Consider the following 20,925-nt stretch of genomic DNA (forward strand, 5'->3'; position numbering starts at 1 on the left):
GAATGTTTGAACCTGTAGAGCATTTTTATAAAAAATTAAGTCAAACAGAGGATAGATACATCTGGAAGAAAGATCTCAAGAGACTGAGATGAAATGGTTCCAAGAAATGAGTTTGCAGCTTTTAAAAATGCATTTGGAATGAAGAAGGGAACATATGGAAGATTACAGGAAGGTGGGTGGGGATTGAGTTGCAGGGTGGTTATGATGTGCTCTCTTGCAGGTAGGTGGTCATGCTTTAGAGGGAGGAGTCTGAAAGGGGGCATTTCAAAGGGGTGTTCACCTGCATGCATAGAAATAATGGACAGGGCTGGCTTGATGCAAAGATAAATCTTTTACTAAAGAAGTCAGATGTCTGGGGCGAGACTCCCCTCCGTGACCTGCCCAGTTAGGAATTTATGATCAGATCTCCCTGTGAGGTTACTTTCTGTAGAACCCCTTTCTCACCCACACATTGCATGAGGAGGAGATAGACCACAGACTTACATAAATTCGAGGGCTGAGCTCTCTGAAGAATAAAGGAGAATAATGGGGAAAAGAGTGATGGGGTGTGCTATTTTATAAAGCGTGGTCAGGAAGTTCTCTCAGTGGCGGTGACAGTTGAGCAGAGACCTGAATAAAAGGGAGGAGTGAGTCATTCAGGAATCTGGTGCAAGAATGTTCCAGTGCAGGGGCTCTGAGGTGAGAATGAGCTCAGAGTATTCAAGGAAGAGGTGAGAGCAGAGTGAGGGAGAACAAGAGGAGGTGAAAGGTGGGGAGGGGGCGTCTCTTGAGTCTTGGTGAGGTGTTTAGTTTTACTCTGAGAGTGATGGTAGGCCACTGGAGGGGGTGGAGAAGGCTTTGAGATTGGACTTCTGGAGGTGGTACAGGTCCCAATAAAGACATGGGAATGGGTCTCTAGTGTAGGGTGGAGGACGCTCTGGCTGGAGGCAAGGATTCAAGGTCTGGGATGAGATGTCTCCCTGAGTTATCTCCCTGAAATATGATAGGAGCAGAGGTGGAAAATGGGGTAGTGAGTCAGTAGGTGAAACATTTAGTGAATGGGGGACGAGGAATGGTAGGAGGTTAGTGAATGGCAGAAAGGCAAAGCGTGGTGGGTGGACCAGCAATGGCAGGAGTTTCAAGGGAGCTGATGGTTTTGAAGGAAAATAAATACTTGGAAAGTGCTTGTGGTGATTGAGGAATTATCCTTTCACTTTGTGTCCCTAAGATATGTGGGAATTGACATAAAATGTCTCCATCTGAGAGGACAGTAAGAGGAGACTCAAGGGGCAGCTGGAGTACTGTTAATGCAAGTTCCCTTCAAAGGGAGGTTAGAGCAGGGGTTCTCAGCTGGGGGTGATTTTGTCACCCAGGGGACACTTGGTAATTTCTGGAGAAATGTTTGTCTGCTACAACTGGAGGCAGGGTCGTTGTGCTGCTGACATTTAGTGAGTAATGGCCAGGGATGCAGCTACACATCCTACAACACACAGGGTAGCCCCACACAACACAGAATTACCCTGCCCAAGGTGCCAGTAACGTTTGCAATCAAGAAGCTCTGGATGAATGATTCAAGCGTATTTGCTCAGCATACAACTGAAGTTCCAGGGGGGTTATATTGCCCTCTCTTCCACATTGTTCCATAATCTCTTTTGAATATTTTGGGCTCGATACACATTTACTTGGACATGTGTGTGCGCACACACGGAAAGACCCTATCTCCCTTATTTTTGGTTTTGCACAATATTTGAGTGATAGAAAAGAACCAATTATAATTAGTTCCAGGGCTATATCAGTCATACCATAAGACGTGTAAAATGGGTATACTGCAATGGTAGTTAATCACTTGAGAATTAAGGGATGAGGTCTCCTACTTAGGTGCAGACAAACAAGTTCTGTTGAACTTTATTTTCCCTCAAGAAATATTTTGGGAGACCAAAGAATGTTCTCTAGTGACCTAAAGGAAAGGAGTAAATAGAGAGGCCTCTTTTGCCCTGCTTTGTCATTTCACACATTAGAGGTAGCTTTTGAAATTAGTCTTATTTCACAAACAACAATAGGAAGAGATGCCAAAATTGCATTGCTAGTGTCTTGTCAGAATTGAATCTTTATTATACATTTGAAACTTAGTTGTTGTAAATATAGACCTGGGCCTTGTTTTGTACAGCCTCAAGCTAAGAGTGCTTTTTATATTTTCAAAGTTGTTAAAAACAAAACAAAAAAGAATGGGTAACAGATTTTACATAGGCCCTCAAAGCCTATAATATTTGCGATTTGACCTTTTACAGAAAGTTTGCAGACCCCCGATGTAGACTGGTATTTCATTTCCACTTCTGGCCATGATGTGAATGAGTCTTTGTCACAGGATCACATTGTATTCATTCAGAAATTCTGAAAATATTTATTGATGCTTCTTATGCGCAAGTGGTCAGGTTTGCAGGATATTTGCTGGCTGTCAGAGTTTATGTCTAAGGGAGGCAGACATGAAATAAACTGCACAAATAGTTAAGATAAAGGAGCTATGAAGGGTGCCCAAATTGTGTGGAAAGGGGTCATTAAGGCTATTTTCTGTATCAGGGGTTTTAATCTAAATTTCAAGAATGACGCTCCCCGCCATACACCCCAATAGAGGAAGGGGCAGGAATAGGGCAAGAACTCAGAGGACAGTTGTGGTAGAGATTTTTCTGTCTTCTACCACAGTTGATCAATGCAGAAACCAGCTAAATAAATTTCTGGAGGATAATAAATTATAGAGTGAGTAGTGTCAGAAATGGGTTCGGGACTAACCTGTGGCTATGAGCGCTGGCTAACATTAGCACCAGTTGGTGACCAAGAAAATTATGATGGCCGGTCCTACTTGCAGTCATTCTCTTCTCTCCCAGTGAGTCTTAGGTACAGGCAGGATGGAGAACCAGGGAGTTAGGTGGACACAGGCCCTCTAGTGTCCTCGGCCAGTGTCCTCTTCTCTTTGTGCCTCTATTCCCTTGTCTCTTTTAGGGAAATAATAAAAAATGGGTTTCGACCTACTCTAGAGTTATGGTCGGTTCTCTTCCCTTGTCATACACAGGTCAGTGCGTTTGCCTGCCTCCCTGTCTCCTCTTCCCTGCCCCTCCCCAGGGCCATGCCTGACAATGAATGTCAGCCACTGACATTTACCAGCCCAAAGGGTGGTTACTGTTTCCTCAGAGAGCCATCAGCAGGGTAAACACATGAGGAAGGAGGATTACCAGTGAAATCCCAAAGGCTGGGCCCTTCTTCAGGTGGGAGAACATGTACAGCCCATCCCGCGGCCCATCCTCTTGGGCAGGAGGTATTTGGGGGGGGAGAGCAAACCAGAGCTGCCCTTTCCCATGTGGATCCCAGGCCTCAGACTGGAGTTTTCTCTGGGTTTGAGAGGCTGCTTTCTGCGCGTCGGTAGCCTTGGCAACTATGTTGCTCACTGGCTCTGTTTTCCCGTCCTCTCTCCTTTGGGAGGGCTCTGAGACAGGTGATGTGTCCTGCTCCCTTCTAACCACAGCGTCTCACCCACAGGGCGGACTCTGTTGGAGAAGCTGTTCAGCCAGCAGGAGAACGGACCTCCAGAAGAAGCAGAGAAGTTTTGCTCACGGATCATCGCCATGGGTCTTCTGCTTCCTTTTAGTGACTGCTTCAGGGAGCCGTGTCATCAGAATGCCCAGTCAAGTTCAGCTCCGTTTGATGTAAGTAGAATTCACTCGTGTCTGGGAGGCAGATTGTGGTTGCAGCAGCAATTGTGATGTGTGTCTGTCTATCACCCTATAATTGAAAAACCAACATGTGATGCAAGCTTTCCTCCCCTTAGCCTTTCAACAGCTCAGTATGTCGGTTTCCGTGCTTTCCTTTTTGACTGGGGTATTCTTAAATACATTTGCCAAACCTCCTTTCCTTAACAGATGGCCACAATTTTCTAGCCTGCTTTAATCAGTGATTTGAACGTGGCTCTGAGTCAGTGTTTCTGACTTTGCTGGTTATAGACATTCCTTCAGAAGCAGCTCCATAGGGCAAGAGTTCTGTTCCCAGTGGGCTGCAGGTCTCCATGCGCCCAGAATGCTATTTCAGTGCATTCGTAACTCGTCTGTGTACAAAATACTGAAATGAAGCAGCATCTCTTTCTCGTCCACCTCCCGTTCACCAAGATGGTTAGTACTGTGCAGCTATAATTCAAAAGGCATATTCATAATTCCTAATGAATAGCAGCACAGCCGGGTTATCATTTTCAAGCCAGAGTATTGCTCGTCTTTCTCAGGTATGTGTACATGTCTGTCGTTCGTTGTGCCGAGTATGCATCTAAAACGCAGGAATATAAGAATTCTTGTGTATGAATTCCTCATAGGAAAGCGAAAGGTCTGGTTGGCTCACTTGTGCTGAAGGTATTTGTGAGGCAGAGTTCTCATCCCGATGGGTTAGTTACATTTGTTCCATTGCTTCCATCTGTACCTCTTCTCTTAACAGACGTCTTCAATTTATGTGCTGTTGGTCAAGGAGTAAAATGATGAGTTTTGAAAGACAATGAACTTGAACCCTGGCTGAGGTCAAGGTGCAATAGGAGTAGTAAAATGTCTGCATGTGCCTGTGCTCATTCCTCTTCTTTACTCATTACATACAGCCTGTGGCCTTCCCTGAGCTCCCTTCAGTATTAGGAAAATAAATCACATAAAATATTGTGAGATCTTGATCTTTCCCATGTGAAAGAAGATGCTCCAGGACGTGCTGTGATTTGTGAAGCTTCCTTCTTCAGACTTTTCTATGTATTTATTTTTTTTAATGACATGGCAGCTAATCACTGCTAGATAGATCTTTTTCTTCTATGGGAAGAATTGGGTAATTTAAATTTTTTCCTCCCTTTCTTTTGTCCTTTGCGAGAGGTGTGTGTTATTGTAAAGACAGGACCTGGGGAGTGCGGTGGGCTAAAAGTGTTGCAGAGTTGCATTTTAGAAGATATATTAATTTGCAAGTTGGAATGAAAATAAATATGGCATAGACAAAGGCAAACACTAGCCATCTCTAATATTTGCTTTTTGATTAAAACTATTCCCAAGTTGACTGCACATTTCCCCCTTAAAGCTCAGAAGTAAACAGTCTTATTCAATAAATGTGGAGTTGGAATAAACTGAAAAGAATGGGATAATTCTAATCTTGTTTTAAATCACTGAACTGGCTGCTCCTTGCCCCTACCTGCTCCATCCTTGGGTGTTAGAGACTAGTAACTCCTCCCAGCCGGCTCATTTTGGAGGGCAGTGGTCTGGCATGGAGACTGAAAAGCACACAACGAATCAATAAAATCCCTTAATATGGTGTAAAATAATTTCCTCGGAATGGGGAATTGCTTTCCTCCAACTTTGTAATTGTGTTTTCTCCTTACTTTATTCAGTGACTGTGCGGTCTTTCTACTTCCCCCACCAAGCTAAACTCAAAACAATTATGGAATTAAAGTTACTCTATTAAGAAATGTTATTCCATACACTTAAATAGCCCTTCAATTAACAGAACTGTATTTATTGTATGTACGATTGAGGTTTTCTTCAAAACCCAGAAGAGGTAACAATACGGGGAGTTCTGTAGACTGAGGTGTTGGGGGGTAACGGGGAGGAATGCACTGATCTGTGGAGAGGGGGATGCTTCTGATAATTAGACTTTTTTCTGATTTCCAGAAAATTGCTGTTGGGAGAATTTTCTTATCAACAGATCTCTTGAGGACAGTTGCCCTTTGAGACACAGAACACCCTGTGGGAATAAACTCAAAACAGGGACTCTTCCCACCTGAGTTAACGCCCTTCCCTAAGAGTGCCCGATCCTCTCTTCCCTCCACCTCTCCTCTCTCCATTTAGACCCGTATTAGAGCAATAGAGTTGTGATTTATGGACCTTACTGATGGAGCTTATGGATTAGTCTACTTCAGTCAACTCCTTTGATTTAGTCCAATTTATTTTGTACATTTTTAGAGCCTAACATTTTGCTTTAGAAATGCTATACAAAATATGAAAGGACTTCACATTTTCTCTTACATTTTAACTTAGTTTCAAAAATCCTAAAAGGCCAAGAGCTTTGAGCGATAATGTTAATTCATTCACAGATGTTTACCAAATACATTCGACATGCCAGGCAATGTTTTAGGCTCCAGAGATTTGCTAGTGAGCAAGAGAAATACGATTCTTGTTCTGAAATTTGTATTCTCTGCACAGTGGGAAAAGACAGCTTAGGAAAAACAAATAAACAAACAAACAAACAAAAACAACAACAACACAAATAAAAGCATAGGTAATACCATGAAGGAAATTACCCAACTAATATGATAGAGTGAATAGGGTTGAGGTAGGGTGAATGCAGAGGGAAGTCTCACTCAGGAGTCACAAGGTGAGATGCAAAGGAAGGTCATTCCAGGAAGTTCAAGTACAAAGAGCCAGAGAAGAATGCAAGCATGACCAAAGGAAGGCACAGCCTGAGGTCCTGTGTAGCTTGAAGCTTCTTGACAAAAGGACAGAAAGGATTTAGGAGACAGAATATTGAATGCCATGGAAGGAAAATGGAGTTGTTGTTTTTTAAAGTGGGAGCTTTTGGAAAGTTTTGTGCAGGAGGAGAACATATTTATTCTATATTTCACATGGATCACTCCTCCTGGTCTATAGAGTGTAGGGGACAGAAGTAGAAGCAGGGATTCCAGGTGGGAGTATTGCAGTCGTTGAGCAAGAGGTGGTGGCGGTAGCTTGGGACAGGATGGTGGTGAGGGAGATACAGAAGCGGCCGTAGGTGTGGAATGGATGCTGGAGGTGGAGCTGATGGTGCTTCTGGTGGGTTTGACAAGGGGCAGTGGGAAAAGGAAATCAAAGGTGACTTCCTGGTTTTTGTGTTTAAGTAGCTGGGTGAATGGTTGTGCCATTTACTGAGACAACAGATAAGTGTTAGGAGGAAAATGTTTGAAGGACAGAACTGGTATTCGTTAAATACTTTTCTTGAATAAATTCTGTTTGTTTGGAAAAGTCATACCTATTGTATTATCTGACAAACATTAGCTTTTGATTTTTGCTGAGTGGAATGTTACTGACTTTATTAGCTGGTCAAAATTAGTGCCATGATACTCTTATTTCAGCTACCAGAAAGGCAGGCGGCCCTTTTCATAGCCACGTTTTCATAAAACACAAAGAAAGAATGAGCCTAATAGCTTTGTCTGTAATATTTTCCATTTCCATTACTAATTTGGGGACCTAGAAACCATCAACCTACTTCTTATTCTCTGACAGTATTCTCACATTTGCCTTTTGCTGTTTTTGTTCGTTTGTTCGTTTCTGTTTTGTATTTCAAATAGAATTTTAAGCTAGCAAAATTCTAAAGCTGGCAAGAGAAAACTCAGAGATAGTACTACCGCTTGGGACTTGGTACATTGCATTGCTGAATGGTGGATGTGTTTTTTGTGGTCTGAGGAAAGACTTTTTTTCTTTTGGAACTTATCTTAGTCATCACTCTCACGTGTAAGGAAAAATATGTCTCCTGAAAATTTTACCACAGTTTCCAAGTCCTTAGAAACAGCAAAACCTTCACTTAGGATAATAATATAATTTGAAGTTTTGAGCCACCGCCCTGAGGCAGTCTGGTGCTCAGCCTGTCGCTGACCACAAACCCGGGCGCATTGCCTGTTACAATAGTTATGAATGGAGGTCGTTTTGCAAGAACAAGTCCAGTACATGGCCCCTTAAGACTTCTTTTCCTTTGACTGTCCTTATTCATATTGCAATTCCCTTTTTCTGGGTCATATTCATCAGCAGCTGTTTTCCAGCAAATCACAATTATCTTCCATAATTGTTGATTATGCATTCACAAGCTCTTCTAGGATTTCTTCAATCCTAGCTCTGTCAGATATCACGTTATCACTTTGCATCACAAAAAACTAAAGCCAGCTTAATTGGCTCAAGGATTTGGCAGGAGTATATGGTTACACCTACTTAATCCTTTAGAACTGATCTTAAGGTCTTTCTAGTAGCATGTTTTTGGATGCTGGGCCTTTTTGAATTTGGCAGATCTGTTGATTTTGCTACACATGTAGTGATCTCTGTTCTTACCAGATGGGCAGGAGCAACTTGGTGTGTATTTAAATAGACATAGGTAGATGAGTGTATTAGTGAGGCTAGAATTAAAGAGAAGAAGGAAGACATGAAAATTCAGTCCAAAAAGGAATCAAAGAAACAGGATCTCGAACCTATTGAAAGATAAGTCAGTAATGATTCCCAATGGCAGCCACTATGAGAAAACTAATGACATGTACTCTATTTACTGTCACCAAATAGTCACAGTGAAGACTTAAGGGAACACGTAGACTTGATCATTTGTATTTGGGTTACTTTTTCAGAGCAGGACGAATACTAGATGCTATTTAGTCAAACCCACACAAATCTTTTTCTGAGAAGCAGTAAAAGCCATGACACATTTTAGCCCTAAGAGAATCTACATATATATGTTGTGTGTGTGTGTGTGTGTGTGTGTGTGTGTGTGTGTGTATCTTTTTGCTGTATTTTTATTTTTGAAGCAATGTGTACAGTTTTAACTCTCAGGAAGTTGTTTTTATTTTAATGTGGTATTAAAATTATACTTACTCGGCTGACTAGTTTTTAAAATTATTTTAGCTGACTATTTTTTTCCCTGCAGACTCAGCTCTAATTCAACATAGAAATCTAGTATAACACAAGATTTTACTTAACCAAAATTATTTTGTAGCAATGTTTTCATCTACTTCGTTAGCTAGATAATCATGGCATAAATCCATGATGGGGAGGGTAACAAAAGTAGATTGAAGCTGTAATCCTTTCCCTCGGTTTTACTCATTTCATTTCTTCTTCTTTTTTTTTTTTTAATTTTATGAACTGAAAAAAGTTCTGAGGTCCTCCATTCACCTGGCTCAAGCACACTATGCTGCGAGTACGAGCAGCAAGCCCTGCTCCCGTCCCGACCTTCCCACTTTCAGCCCTGCCCCCAGTGTGGTACTCCCTGCTCTGGTTCAGCTGGTTTTGACGTCTAGTTTAAGTTTGCTGATGCCATTATCAGGGTACTATTGGCTTCCGTCTATAAGAGATGAGGACTTAGGTCTACTCCTTCCCTCCTCTTCTTCGTTCCTTCTGGTATAGTTAAGATTGCTATTTTGGCTTCCTTTAATAATTCTTATTTTAACCTTAAATAAGATACCCTTCAGATGTTTTGTTTGTTTGCTTTTGTTCTATCAACCTCAGATGATATCCCCTGCCTCCTCACCCACCTCCGACAATTATGCTAATTAGTGCCTCTACCTTCTCCTCCACAGAGCCCAAGACCCATGTACCTCCCAGCTTCTACCAGGCACACCTTTATCCTTAAGAGTATATTTTTAAGGTTAATGCTTTATCCACAAGTTTATTCTAAAAGTTTAAAAACAGATGGACACTGTGTATAGATTGCCCTGCAGATGCAGTAGTTTGCTAGTAGGAGTTTAATTTCCTTTAATTTCCTTTTCAGTATCCCAATATTCTTGTTTGACTCCTAGGCGTGTCAAACGAGGATATTCCTGCGGTCAAGTTCAAATGGATTCTGTTATTTTAAAAAACAATCAGTTGTTCGAAAGTACGTGTATGCCATATTTAGTTTATTTTACCTTTGGTTTATCCCTTTCTTATACAGGCATTCTCTAACCAGCCCAATAAAGGTTTTGAGTGCCTCTTTTCTTTTGGGAAAAGAAACTTGTATTTTCTTTTTTTTCTTTATTTTCTTAATATCTTTGAATTTGTATCGCGTTCTTACCACTTAACAGAGTTCCTTCAAGTCTTCTTAAAACTACTGCTATGGTCTTAATGTTTCTGTCCCCCCCCACCCCCCCACCCCAAATTCACATGTTGGAATCCTTATGCCTCATGTGATGGTTTTAGAAGGTGGAGCCTTTGGGAGGTGAATAGGACATGAGGGTGGGGCCTCATGAAGGGGATAAGTGTTCCTGGAAGAGAAATCTCAGCAGAGCTTCCTTGACTTTCCACCACATAAAGATACAGTGAGAAGGTACCAGCCATGAACCAAAAAGAGGGTCCTCACCCGAGATCCAGATCATGCTGGCTCCTTGGTCTTGGACTTCCAGCCTCCAGAATTGTGAGAAATATTTTTTTGTTTGTTTGTTTTTAAGCTACCCAAACGGTGGCATTTTGTTTTAGCAGCCTGGATGGACTAAGACAACTACTGACTTCCTCTTCTAATTTAGATCAAGGTCTTGATATGTAATTATGACATATATTGTTTTCAGATCCTTCCTTTTCTCCTGCCATCCCTAGTTACTAGGGACACAGAAATGAGCAGAAAGCCTCTATTCTCAACTGGCTTACATCCACTTTGAAGAAGTAAGACGTTTGCATAAATTATTGGAGGTCGGTGGTTGAAGTGGTTTTGTAGTCAGACTGTCCTGGATTTACATTCTGGATTTCCTACTTACTGTGTAAATTTATGTAAATGGCTTAATTTCTTCTTCTGTAAAATGAGGAATAATATAGCAGTTTCTGAGTAATAGTAAAGCATGAATATAAGTAACAAAAAGAGTATCATACCTAGAAATAAACTTAACAAAGGAGGTGAAGGACCTATGAACTGAAAACTATAAGACATTATTGAAATTGAAGAGGACACAAAGAAATGGAAAGATGCTCCATCTTCATAGATTGGAAGAATTTACACTGTTAAAATGTCCATATTACCTAAAGCAATCTACAAATTCAATGCAATGCTTATCAAAAATCCCAATGGCATTTTTCACTAAAATGGAACAAAAACTCCTCAAAATTGTATGGTACCACACAAGAAAACCCTAATAGTCAAAGAAATCCTGAGGAAAAAAGAACAAAGCCATAAGTTACACATTCTCCAACCTCAAACTATACTACAAAGCCACAGTAATCAAAATAGTATGACATTGGCATAGAAACAGACATAAAGACAAATGTAACAGAATCGAGAGCCCATAAATAAACCCACACACATATGGGCTAGTAATTTTTGACAAAGAAGCCAAAAACATGCAGTGGAGAAAGGAAAGTCTTTTCAATAAATGGTGTTGGGAAAACTGGAAAGCCATGGACAATTGAATGAAACTAGATTGCTATCTTATACCATACACAAAAATTAACTCAAAATGGATTAAAGACTTGAATGTAAGACCTGAAACAATAAAATACATAGAAGAAGTCATAGGCAGTAAACTTATAGAACTTGGTTTCAGAGGTATTTTGAACTTGACCCCAAAGGTAAGGGAAACAAAAGCAAAAATAAGTGAATGGGACTACGTCAAACTAAATCTGTGTGTTTTTGTTTTGTTTTGTTTTATTTTTTGCTGTAAAACAAAACAAAACACAAAACAAAAACAACAACCCTTTCCCCCCCCCCCCCCCCCGCAACCCATCAACAGAACAAAAAGGCAACCAGCAAAATGGGAGAAGGTATTTGCAAATGATACCTTCATTAAGGGGCTAATATCAAAAATATATAAAGGACTCATAAACTCAGTAATAATAACAAACAAACACCCTATTTAAAAATGGGTAGAGTACTTGGATAGACACTTTTCCAAAGAAAACATACAACCAACCAAGCGACATATGAAAAGATTTTCAACATCACTAGTTATTAGGGAAATTTAAATCAAAACCACAATGAGATACCACCTTACACCTGTTAGAATGGCTATTATCAAAAAATAAGAAATAACAAGTGTTGGAGAGAATGTGGAGAAAAGGAAACCCTGGTGTACTCTTGGTGGGAATGTAAATGAGCACAGCCACTATGGAAGACAGTATTCCCTTAAAAATTAAGAATAGAAGTACCATATGATCCAACAGTTCCTCATCTGGGGGTATTTACCCAAAAATATGAAAACACTTATTTGTAAAAATATATGTGGCCCTATGTTCATTGCAGCAATATTTACAATAGCCAAGATGTGGAAACATAAGTGTTCATTGACAGATGGATGGATAAAGACCATGGAATACTACTCAACCATAAAAAGTGAAATATTGCCAATTGCAACAACGTGGATGGATCTTGAGAGTCTATTCTACGTGAAATAAGAAGGACAGAAAAGGACAAAAAACATATGATTTCACTCATGTGAAATATAAAACAAAAAGTAACAGACTAAGAAAAACAAAATAAATGCATAAATACAGACAGCAGAATGGTGGCTACCAGAGGGGAAAGAGGGTGGGGAGGGGGAGGGCAAAGTGGGTAAAGGGGATCAGATATATGGTAATGGAAAGAAATTAGACTTCAGGTCATGAGCACACAATTGAGCACAAAAATGTCGAATTATAATCTTGTACACCTGGAAATTATAATGTTATTAACCAATGTTACCCCAGTAAGTTTAATAATTAAAAAAAAAAAAAAAAGATTTCAGAGGGAGAGCTCTTCTACTGATTCTGAAGTTCATTCTGTTGAATGGAATGCCCGTTGTCATTACAATTGAGGATCTCAGGGTATTGGCTGGGACATAAGTCCCCCGGGATTGTGGCAGTCGGTACTAAGATGCTGCACAGGACCATGTGATAATGCCCTTGATGAATGTAAGGCTGTGCTCTGCTGAGGAGGTTAGTCAGTGTCTGCGATGAGGAGGGAGAGAGGATGACACTACTGGATGATACGGGCTTCAAAGGTGGAGAGGACGCTGCACAAGGTGGGCTTGGAATATTCTCTAAATGACTACAGGGGCCTAGATTATGAGGCCATGTTATAAGAGAGGAATCAGGACAGTCCTCTTTCGGTTCGGTCATCACTTGCTTGGATTGTGGAATTGCTCTTTTTCATTACCTTTTTAGGTCTGCCCATTACTGGCCTCCTTTTCAGTCTCACTACCATGGCCCTGTGGTTCTCAGTTGGGGGCCATGTTTCTCTCTAGGGTATATTTGGCAGTGTCTGAAGACAGTTTTGTTTGTCACAGTGGGGGGAGGCGTGCAGCTGGCATCTAACAGGTAGAGGCCAGGGATGTTGCCAAGTGTTCTACAAGACATCCCTTGCCTTTCCTGACAAAGAATTACCCAGTATAAAATATCAGTAGTTAAGAAAATCCTGTGATGTACATTTTACACAAAACCTATAGCATTTTTATCTGTCAGAATGAAGGACAAATTCCTTGGCCCTCCATGACCTTCCTCCTGCCCTCCGTACTTTCGTACTCATCCAGCTCATGACCTTTCCTCTTCCTCCACATTCCATCCTTCACCATGCAGAAGTGCACAGTGCACCCAGCTGTCCGTACTTCCGCTCACCCCTGGGGCTCTGTGAATACTACTGTTTTTGCTCCCACCTATTATTGCCCAGTTATCAGCCCCAATAAAGAGGTAAACTGGAGCAAGCTTGAATTACCAGAAATTGAGTTCATTTGGGAATAGCAGAGGAATTGCAATTTCTGGAAATGCATGCTGCAGCAAGCTACAGGTGAATCTGCTGAGGGCTTGGTGTGGGCTGTATTTAAACACAACGAGTAGAAAGAGGGAAAGTCCAGCCAGGGTCCATGCAATACGTTCATTGGCTTGAGGAATGAGGGGAGATTCTTGGCGGATGTTCTCTGGTCAGGAGATAAGTCTTGGTGTTCTGAAAATCAGGCATTTATGGGCAATCAGTCTTTCAATTCTTAAGTTCTGTTCTTCTGCGGGTACATGCATGAGATTCTCCATTGCATATCCTCTTGCTCCATTTTAGATTGAAATCCTTTCACGCATTCTATTCCTTGTCATAAAATGTTGTTCAGAGTTAGACTTCATTCCCTCTCAGACACCTTCTTTAACCATCTAAGTCTGCTTTTGCCCTCTAAAAGCACCTAACACCTGTATTATAATTGGCTATTTATCCTGTAGTGCCGCGATGCAAATTAAATTTTATGTGAAGATCCCCTGTGACCCGTGCAATGTCGTGTCTCTGTGTTTACCACAGAAACACAGATCTCTGTAAACACAAGATGAGGTCTCCCTAGAGTGGTTAAAAGCAGACTCTAGTTCTAGACTGGATTACAATTCCATTTTATTCACTTACTTAAAGGTTAAGACATTTACCCAAAGTCACAGATTAAAATTTTTCCTGTGTAATAATAGTGCCTACCTCTGGGGTTATCTTGAATATTAAATGAGATTAATTAATGAAGCATTTAGTACAATACCTAGCATATAATAAGTGCCCTGTAATTTTTAGCTATTACTGCTTTTAAGGATCTTTTTTAAAATTGTAGTTCACATACAATATTATATTAGTTTCAGGTGTACAACATAGTGATTTGACATTTGTATTTTTTATTAGGTTGGTGCAAAAGTAATTGTGTTTTTTGCAATTATTTGTAACCTTTTAAATGACAGTTACTTTTGCACCAACATATACTATCACAGTGTTATCACCATAATAAGTCTAGTAACTATCTCTCACCATGCAAAGTTATTATGATAATATTCACTGTTTTTCCTATGCTGTGCATTACATCCCCATGACTTATTTTTTTAATAATTGGAGGTTTATGCCTCTTATTCTCGTTCACCTTTTCCACCCATCCACCACCTTCTCCCTTCTGGCAACCATCGGTTTGTTCTTTATTAGTTTGTTTCTACTTTGTTTTATTTGTTTGTTTTGTTTTCAGTTACTAATATAAATGAAATAATGTGGTGTTGTCTTTGTCTGACTAGTTATTATCTTTCAAGTTCCTGTCCCAGAACCTGGCCTAGTCATTCAATAAATATGCCTTGGTTTCATGAAGAAGAGGACTAAAGAAAGCCTAGTGACAGAGGAGAGGAGGAACTAGAGAATCTATTAAGTGAGTTGTCTTAAATGATCGAGAGTTGCCTCTATTTAATAATCTTGCAAACCCTTGGAGGGAGGGAAGATGGAGGATGGGATCGAATATGGATTTGCTCAGGAATTAATTGGCTTTGGAATTGACTCTGGATCTCTGTTTCTGGGCTTATTACCATTCTTCTTTCTTAATCTATTTGCTACTTGTAATTTTTATGTTTCCCCCCAACCCTCCTTCCCTACATCTTTCTGGATGGAGTGGAACGGAAATGGAGAAAGTAGGGAAAGTTACAAGTGAGGTAACTGCGAATTGTGAAGGTGACTCCCTCATGCCCGCCTGGTGTTACGGTCATGATCACTCTGTGTGACGACATACTTTCCCTGGTTCTGAGAAGCATTACGGTGTGCAAATATCAGCACATAACCTACTGATTTGTGGCTTTAGCCCTCTGTGCTCATGTGTGTGAATGTTTTGCATACTGCATAGGTAATGTGGCTTGAATGAATGAAAGTACCACTTTCTATAACACCTCCCCAAAGAATAAGGACCTCTGTTACACTCAGAACTCCTAAGACACAGAGGAACCAAAGAGGCTAGAGATTGGGTTTCTCCACAGCATTGCTCTTCTCTTTCAAAGAACCACCACATGGAATAAGTTTGGTTTTCCTGGCTGGATAATGCTTGTGGATGAAATTATTGAAGGGAACAATCAATAACTATAAACAGGAAGAAATCTTTTTACTCTTCTTAGATTTTCTCCAAGGGGCATTTTTTTCACCCAATTTTATTTTTAGTTATAAACTAGGTTTATTTCATAAAGGATATAATAAGTGAATATGTGTCAAGAACATCCAACTTGATTTCTTTCTTTGCAAACTGTGTACTTCTATGGTTTTAAAAAAGTTGCCCTGTACAGTAACCTTTCTTTACCATAGGACTGATTGTATGGTGGGTCAAATTACGTCTGTCATGTTTGCAGTCATACAGTTCATTGTGAACTAGAGGTATTTACTATGTATTTTTAAAATTGTTATTTCTCTAGAGTCCATCACATTTATTTTTATCCCTTCAATGTATAGTTATTTGTTGCAGGTCACCACTCAGTGAATGGTTGTAGGACTGGATCCTACACTAATTGGCATCCACGTTTTTATACATATGAGTTTAAGCACATGTATGTTGAGATTATTTTCTTTTCAGTCTGATACATGGCTTAGTAAATTTCTAATATGTGCTGCTTTTTGCATACTTTTATTATAGAAGGCAAAACAGATGATTTTCCCTCCATTATGCCGAATTCAAGAATAATCCTCAACCATAAAGTTAATTGGGGCCGGCCCGGTGGCTCAGGCAGTTAGAGCTCCATGCTCCTAACTCCGAAGGCTGCCGGTTCGCTTCCCACATGGGCCAGTGGGCTCTCAACCACAAGGTTGCCAGTTCAATTCCTCGAGTCCCGCAAGGGATGGTGGGCTCTGCCCCCTGCAACTAAGATTGAACACGGCACCTTGAGCTGAGCTGCCTCCCGGATGGCTCAGTTGTTGGTTGGAGCATGGGCTCTCAACCACAAGGTTGCCAGTTCAATTCCTCGACTCCCGCAAGGGATGGTGGGCTGCGCCCCTGCAACTAAGATTGAACACGGCACCTTGAGCTGAGCTGCCGCTGAGCTCCCGAATGGCTCAGTTGGTTGGAGTGCATCCTCTCAACCACAAGGTTGCCGGTTCGACTCTCGCAAGGGATGGTGGGCTGCGCCCCAGCAACTAGCAGCAGCAACTGGACCTGGAGCTGAGCTGCACCCTCCACAACTAAGACTGAAAGGACAACAACTTGAAGCTGAACAGCACCCTCCACACCTAAGATTGAAAGGACAACAATTTGACCATTGTTCCCCAATAAAGTCCTGTTCCCCTTCCCCAATAAAATCTTTAAAAAAAAAAAAAAAAAAAAAAAGTTAATTGCAGTTTAGAAAAATTGATTTTTAAAAACATTAGTGGCAGTCACACTTTTTAAGGCAGTGGCTTACTTTCTTCTTCGTGATATGTTTTGGCTTTCCCAACTGGTACTTTTTATCACCCATTTGGCAAACAGTGTGGGGTGACTCAGAATTCGTTTTGAATTTAAATGATGGACTTTCATTAAAATGGGTAGCTCAGCCAAACTTTTCTGTCATGATTTTTCTTCTCCTTGTCCTGCTATGCATTGAATGTTAATTAGTTATGTCAATGTGACTCACATTTCTTGTGACCTTCTCTTATCTCAGGAGCGAGGAGAAGTGTACAATTGTGAATCTATGGAAAAGTGAAGGTAGTTGGACTGAGAAAACATCACCCAACCAAGAGCTTAGAGGGTTATTTTTTTCCTCCCATTTTTATAGGACTTTGGAAACCTGAAAGATTTATTCCCTTTTTATTATCTTTATTGTCTAGATCAGGGGTTGGCAAAGTCCAAGTTGGCCAGATAGAAGATATTTTAGGCCTTGGTAAATATTTTACGGTCTTTGTCATAACTACTTAACTCTGCTGTTGTATAGAAGATGTAATAAATAAACATGGCTGTGTGTCCTAATAAAACTTTATTTTCAAAAAGAGACGGTTGTCTAGATTTGGCCTGCGGGGCCCTAGTTGCTGACCCCTGGTCTGTACTCAGGTGAGATATGTAAAATGTGAATCTGTTGTATAAGTTTGACTTTTCTTTCTGTCCCTAACCACGTGTGGTCACCAGTCACAGAATATTTATTGAATGTTTCTATGAACAATATAGATACTTTCCATGTGCTTCTTTGTTTCCTGTCAAAAGGATGACCAGACACAATGGCACAGTATTTAATGGGGGGTGAGAGAGAGTTTTGAGGTTTTTAGTGGTCGTTGTGACTGGAGCATAGAGTCACAGCGTGAGGGGGCCGGGGCAGAGGAGGCATCTTAAGAAAGGTGCCAATAGATGGCACCCCGAGCCAGTTAGGTGGGCTTCTGGAAGAAGGGTTAGGAGTTGGAATTCAGTCTTGAGAGCAGTGGGAGCCACCGCAGGGTGTTCGGTGGAGGAGTGTTATGGGATCAGATCACATTTCAGAGAGAGCGTTCTGGGTGCTGGGGGAGTCGGGGCTGAGGAGCAGCCTCTGGGTTTGGAGGCCAGAAGGTTCTGAAGAAGATGTTGCAACAATCCAGGAGAGGGGAGATATTCCCACAAATGTGTAAATAGTAGTGGGGATGAAAAGAAGTGCAATTCTCATAATGCTTAGATGAATGGTTCTCAGACTTCAGCGGACGTGAGAATCACCTGGAGGACTTGGTAAAACACACCTTGCTGCAATCCACCCCAGCTTTTCTGATCCTGTGGGTCCGAGGTGCCAATGGAGAATCTGCCTTTCCAAAAAGTCCCCAGCTGATTTTGATGCTGCTGGTCTGGCACCTCACTTTGAAAGGCTCTACTTTGGAAGATCGAAATGAAAAGGCTTAGGGATTTGATGGATCATATAAAGGTGAGGGTGCAGGCAGACACAAGGATAGGCCCCAATTTCTGGCTTGAGTGATGGGGTGGAGGGTAATGTTATTTATTGTGAATAAAGCACAGGAGTAGCAGCTTGAGAGAACAGTTCAACTGAGGTCTTATCGAATCTGAGGATACCTACCGAAAGACATGCAACAATAATTGGTTATTAGTGTCCAAGGTTTGGGAGAGAGACTGAGGAACCTTCAGCCTGCCGACGATACCTGGAGCCGTTATGTATGGGAGCGTGTAGAGAAGCCAGAAGGGTCTGACATACAGATGGACATCATGCAGAGGGCGGGGGGAAAAATGCTGCGAGAAGACAAAGCACAGTCAGGGAGGTAAAACGGGGGGAAAAAATTTTAAAAAAGACAGATGGAGTTTTAAGTGATGTAAAGCATAGCCGAGAGGTCAAGTAAGAATAAGACTGAAAAGCAGTCATTGAATTTACCAACAATTATTGTTGATAACCTTCTAGAGAGGAATTTGAGTGGGGTACTGTGTGCACTGAGGTTTGAATGGAAGGGTGAGGGTGTTGGTGAGAAGATGGAAGGTGGGATCCCTGCAGGTGCGTGATTAGCTCCGGAGATTTTGTGTCAGGGAAAGAAAAATAGGGTGTGTTATGAGTGGGGAATGAAGGCCTATTTCTGCTTCCTCCCTCCTTCCCCCCCACTTCCTTTTTTAAATGATGGGGAGGTGGTTAGAGCATGTGTAGATGCTGATGAGAGGGATCTGATAGAGAAGGAAATGTTGAAGGTTGGGGAGAGGAAGGAGAAATGGTAGCATTTTGTCCTGAGAAAGTCAGACGGGATGGGACGCGGAACACAGGTGGGGGATTGGCCAGGGAGGAACAGGAACATCTGTGTGTGAACACAAACAGGGACAGGAAGAGGCAGATGCAGGCAGGCTCTTAGCTTGCTGATGGGAAGTTGAAGGAGTGCTGGCTTCGTCATTCTCTGTGAATTAGGAGGCGGCAGCTTTTGCAGCGGGTGAGTTCGGGGTATGTGAGGCCAGATGCTTACAAAGTGTGTGCAAGACGTCTCATTTAGACACCACCGAAAACGGGCCTGATAGTTGAATAGAATAGCAGAGGGGTACCTGGGGAGGGCCAGCTGAGGTGACTAGAATGGATTCAGATTGGCTGTGTTCCAGCACTGGGTTTGGTGAAGGGAAAACATTGCACTGATCTCAGGTTGACATTTTGCCCAGGTGGCTGCAACTGATGGTTAAAGAGAGTAATAATTGAGAGTCTTGGTGTGGGAGCGGTAGAAAGAATGGGCTGCAAAATTAGAAGACAAGACCAGAGGGAGTGGGTAGTGTCAAGTAGGGGAGTCAAGATTCTGAAGGTCTGGAGGATGAAAAGGTTTTTTGACAGGTAAAGTGGTCTTTGGTGATGAATGGTTGAGAGAGTGGCCAGGTGAGTGGGCGGCAGCCTGAGGTAAGATGAAGGGTGGTTTATTCACACAGTAGTGGTGTCATCCAACATTATGAGAAAGAGTAGACTTTAATTTGAGAAAATTCTAGAAGAGGATCTTTAATGGATGATAAATGGATTGGTTTAGAATGATAATTCATACATGGAGTGAACTATATGCATTTTCAAAGAAAAAAGAATGAATTACGCATGTAATAATTAAAATATAGATGGTTTTATTTTGATGTTAGTCCTTTCTTAGCAGGAAACTGGGGCAAAACCTTTGGCCAAGTCTGGCTGGGAGATAATTCCTGTTCTTTAGCTTGTATTCACTTCACTCACACTTTATTTCCTCCTTTGGATATGAATTATTTGCTAACCCTGGGGCTCATCCCAGCAGGGTATCGTCAGTTACTTCATTTCGTGCCTTTGTTTTTTTGAATTGTATTTAAAACACATTATGGTTGTTCTGTGCCAGACACTGTCCTAAGCACTTTACAAATATTAATTCATTTAATCTTCATCATAACCCCGACGAGATAGGTTTTATCCCCATTTTACAGAAGAAGAAACAGAAGTACTGGGACATTATGTTCATTCTCTCTGTTGCTTAAAGTTCAATTCTTAGCAAAAACCTTCAGCTGTATTTTTGCAGTTCTGGCTCTCTGGAAGTAATTGGTCATCACATAGATCTGAACACAAGACTCTTTCCTCCTTTGGGTGCCTATTCTATAAAATGATCACTGGGGCCTATGGTTTTCATACTAACGACTTCTCCTTCTGTGCTTTGTTCTTTTACTTTGTGATATTTGCAGGACTTTATATGTAGAACAGACCGATGAATGGCAGCTCCTAGGCTAAATGCTTTGGGAATGCTCTCCCCCGCTTACCAGAAGTTACTGATTTGTGATGTTCCTGGTTCACGTGATCAAACATGCTCCCAGGCTATGGGAAGGATTTTCCTGTTTTAATTGTTTCAGGCCATGTGTCTGTGCATTGTACATACCTGATCGATTTTCTGTTTTGCAATGGGACAGTAAAATATCAAAACTGGAGCAGATCTTAACAATGAGTTAATTTAGGCCAATTCTCTTAAGTAGACAAATGAGGCCACTGAAGCTCAGAAAGGTGAAGTGACTGATCTGTGGTTGAAATAGTTTCGACAGAGCCGGAATCTTAGTCTCCTGACACTCACTCAGTTCTCTTTTCCCCATGCCACACTGCCTCTGTTAGAGAAGGAAAAAGTTCTTCCACTGGAAATACATTC

General features: G+C 41.3%; 1 protein-coding gene across 2 annotated transcripts in view; it reads left to right on the forward strand.

The window, feature by feature from the left end:
- The window catches only part of FMN2 (formin 2), a 318,182-nt gene that overhangs the window by 27,271 nt on the left and 269,986 nt on the right, over positions 1-20,925 (forward strand). For both annotated transcript variants that reach the window (XM_019746843.2, XM_074316783.1), the window contains exon 2: positions 3,511-3,677. In XM_019746843.2, the coding sequence (XP_019602402.2) occupies positions 3,511-3,677 (167 nt within the window). The remainder of the gene's footprint in view (positions 1-3,510; positions 3,678-20,925) is intronic.

The sequence above is a fragment of the Rhinolophus sinicus genome, linkage group LG12, assembly GCF_036562045.2.
Source record: "Rhinolophus sinicus isolate RSC01 linkage group LG12, ASM3656204v1, whole genome shotgun sequence".
Taxonomy (NCBI): domain Eukaryota; kingdom Metazoa; phylum Chordata; class Mammalia; order Chiroptera; family Rhinolophidae; genus Rhinolophus; species Rhinolophus sinicus.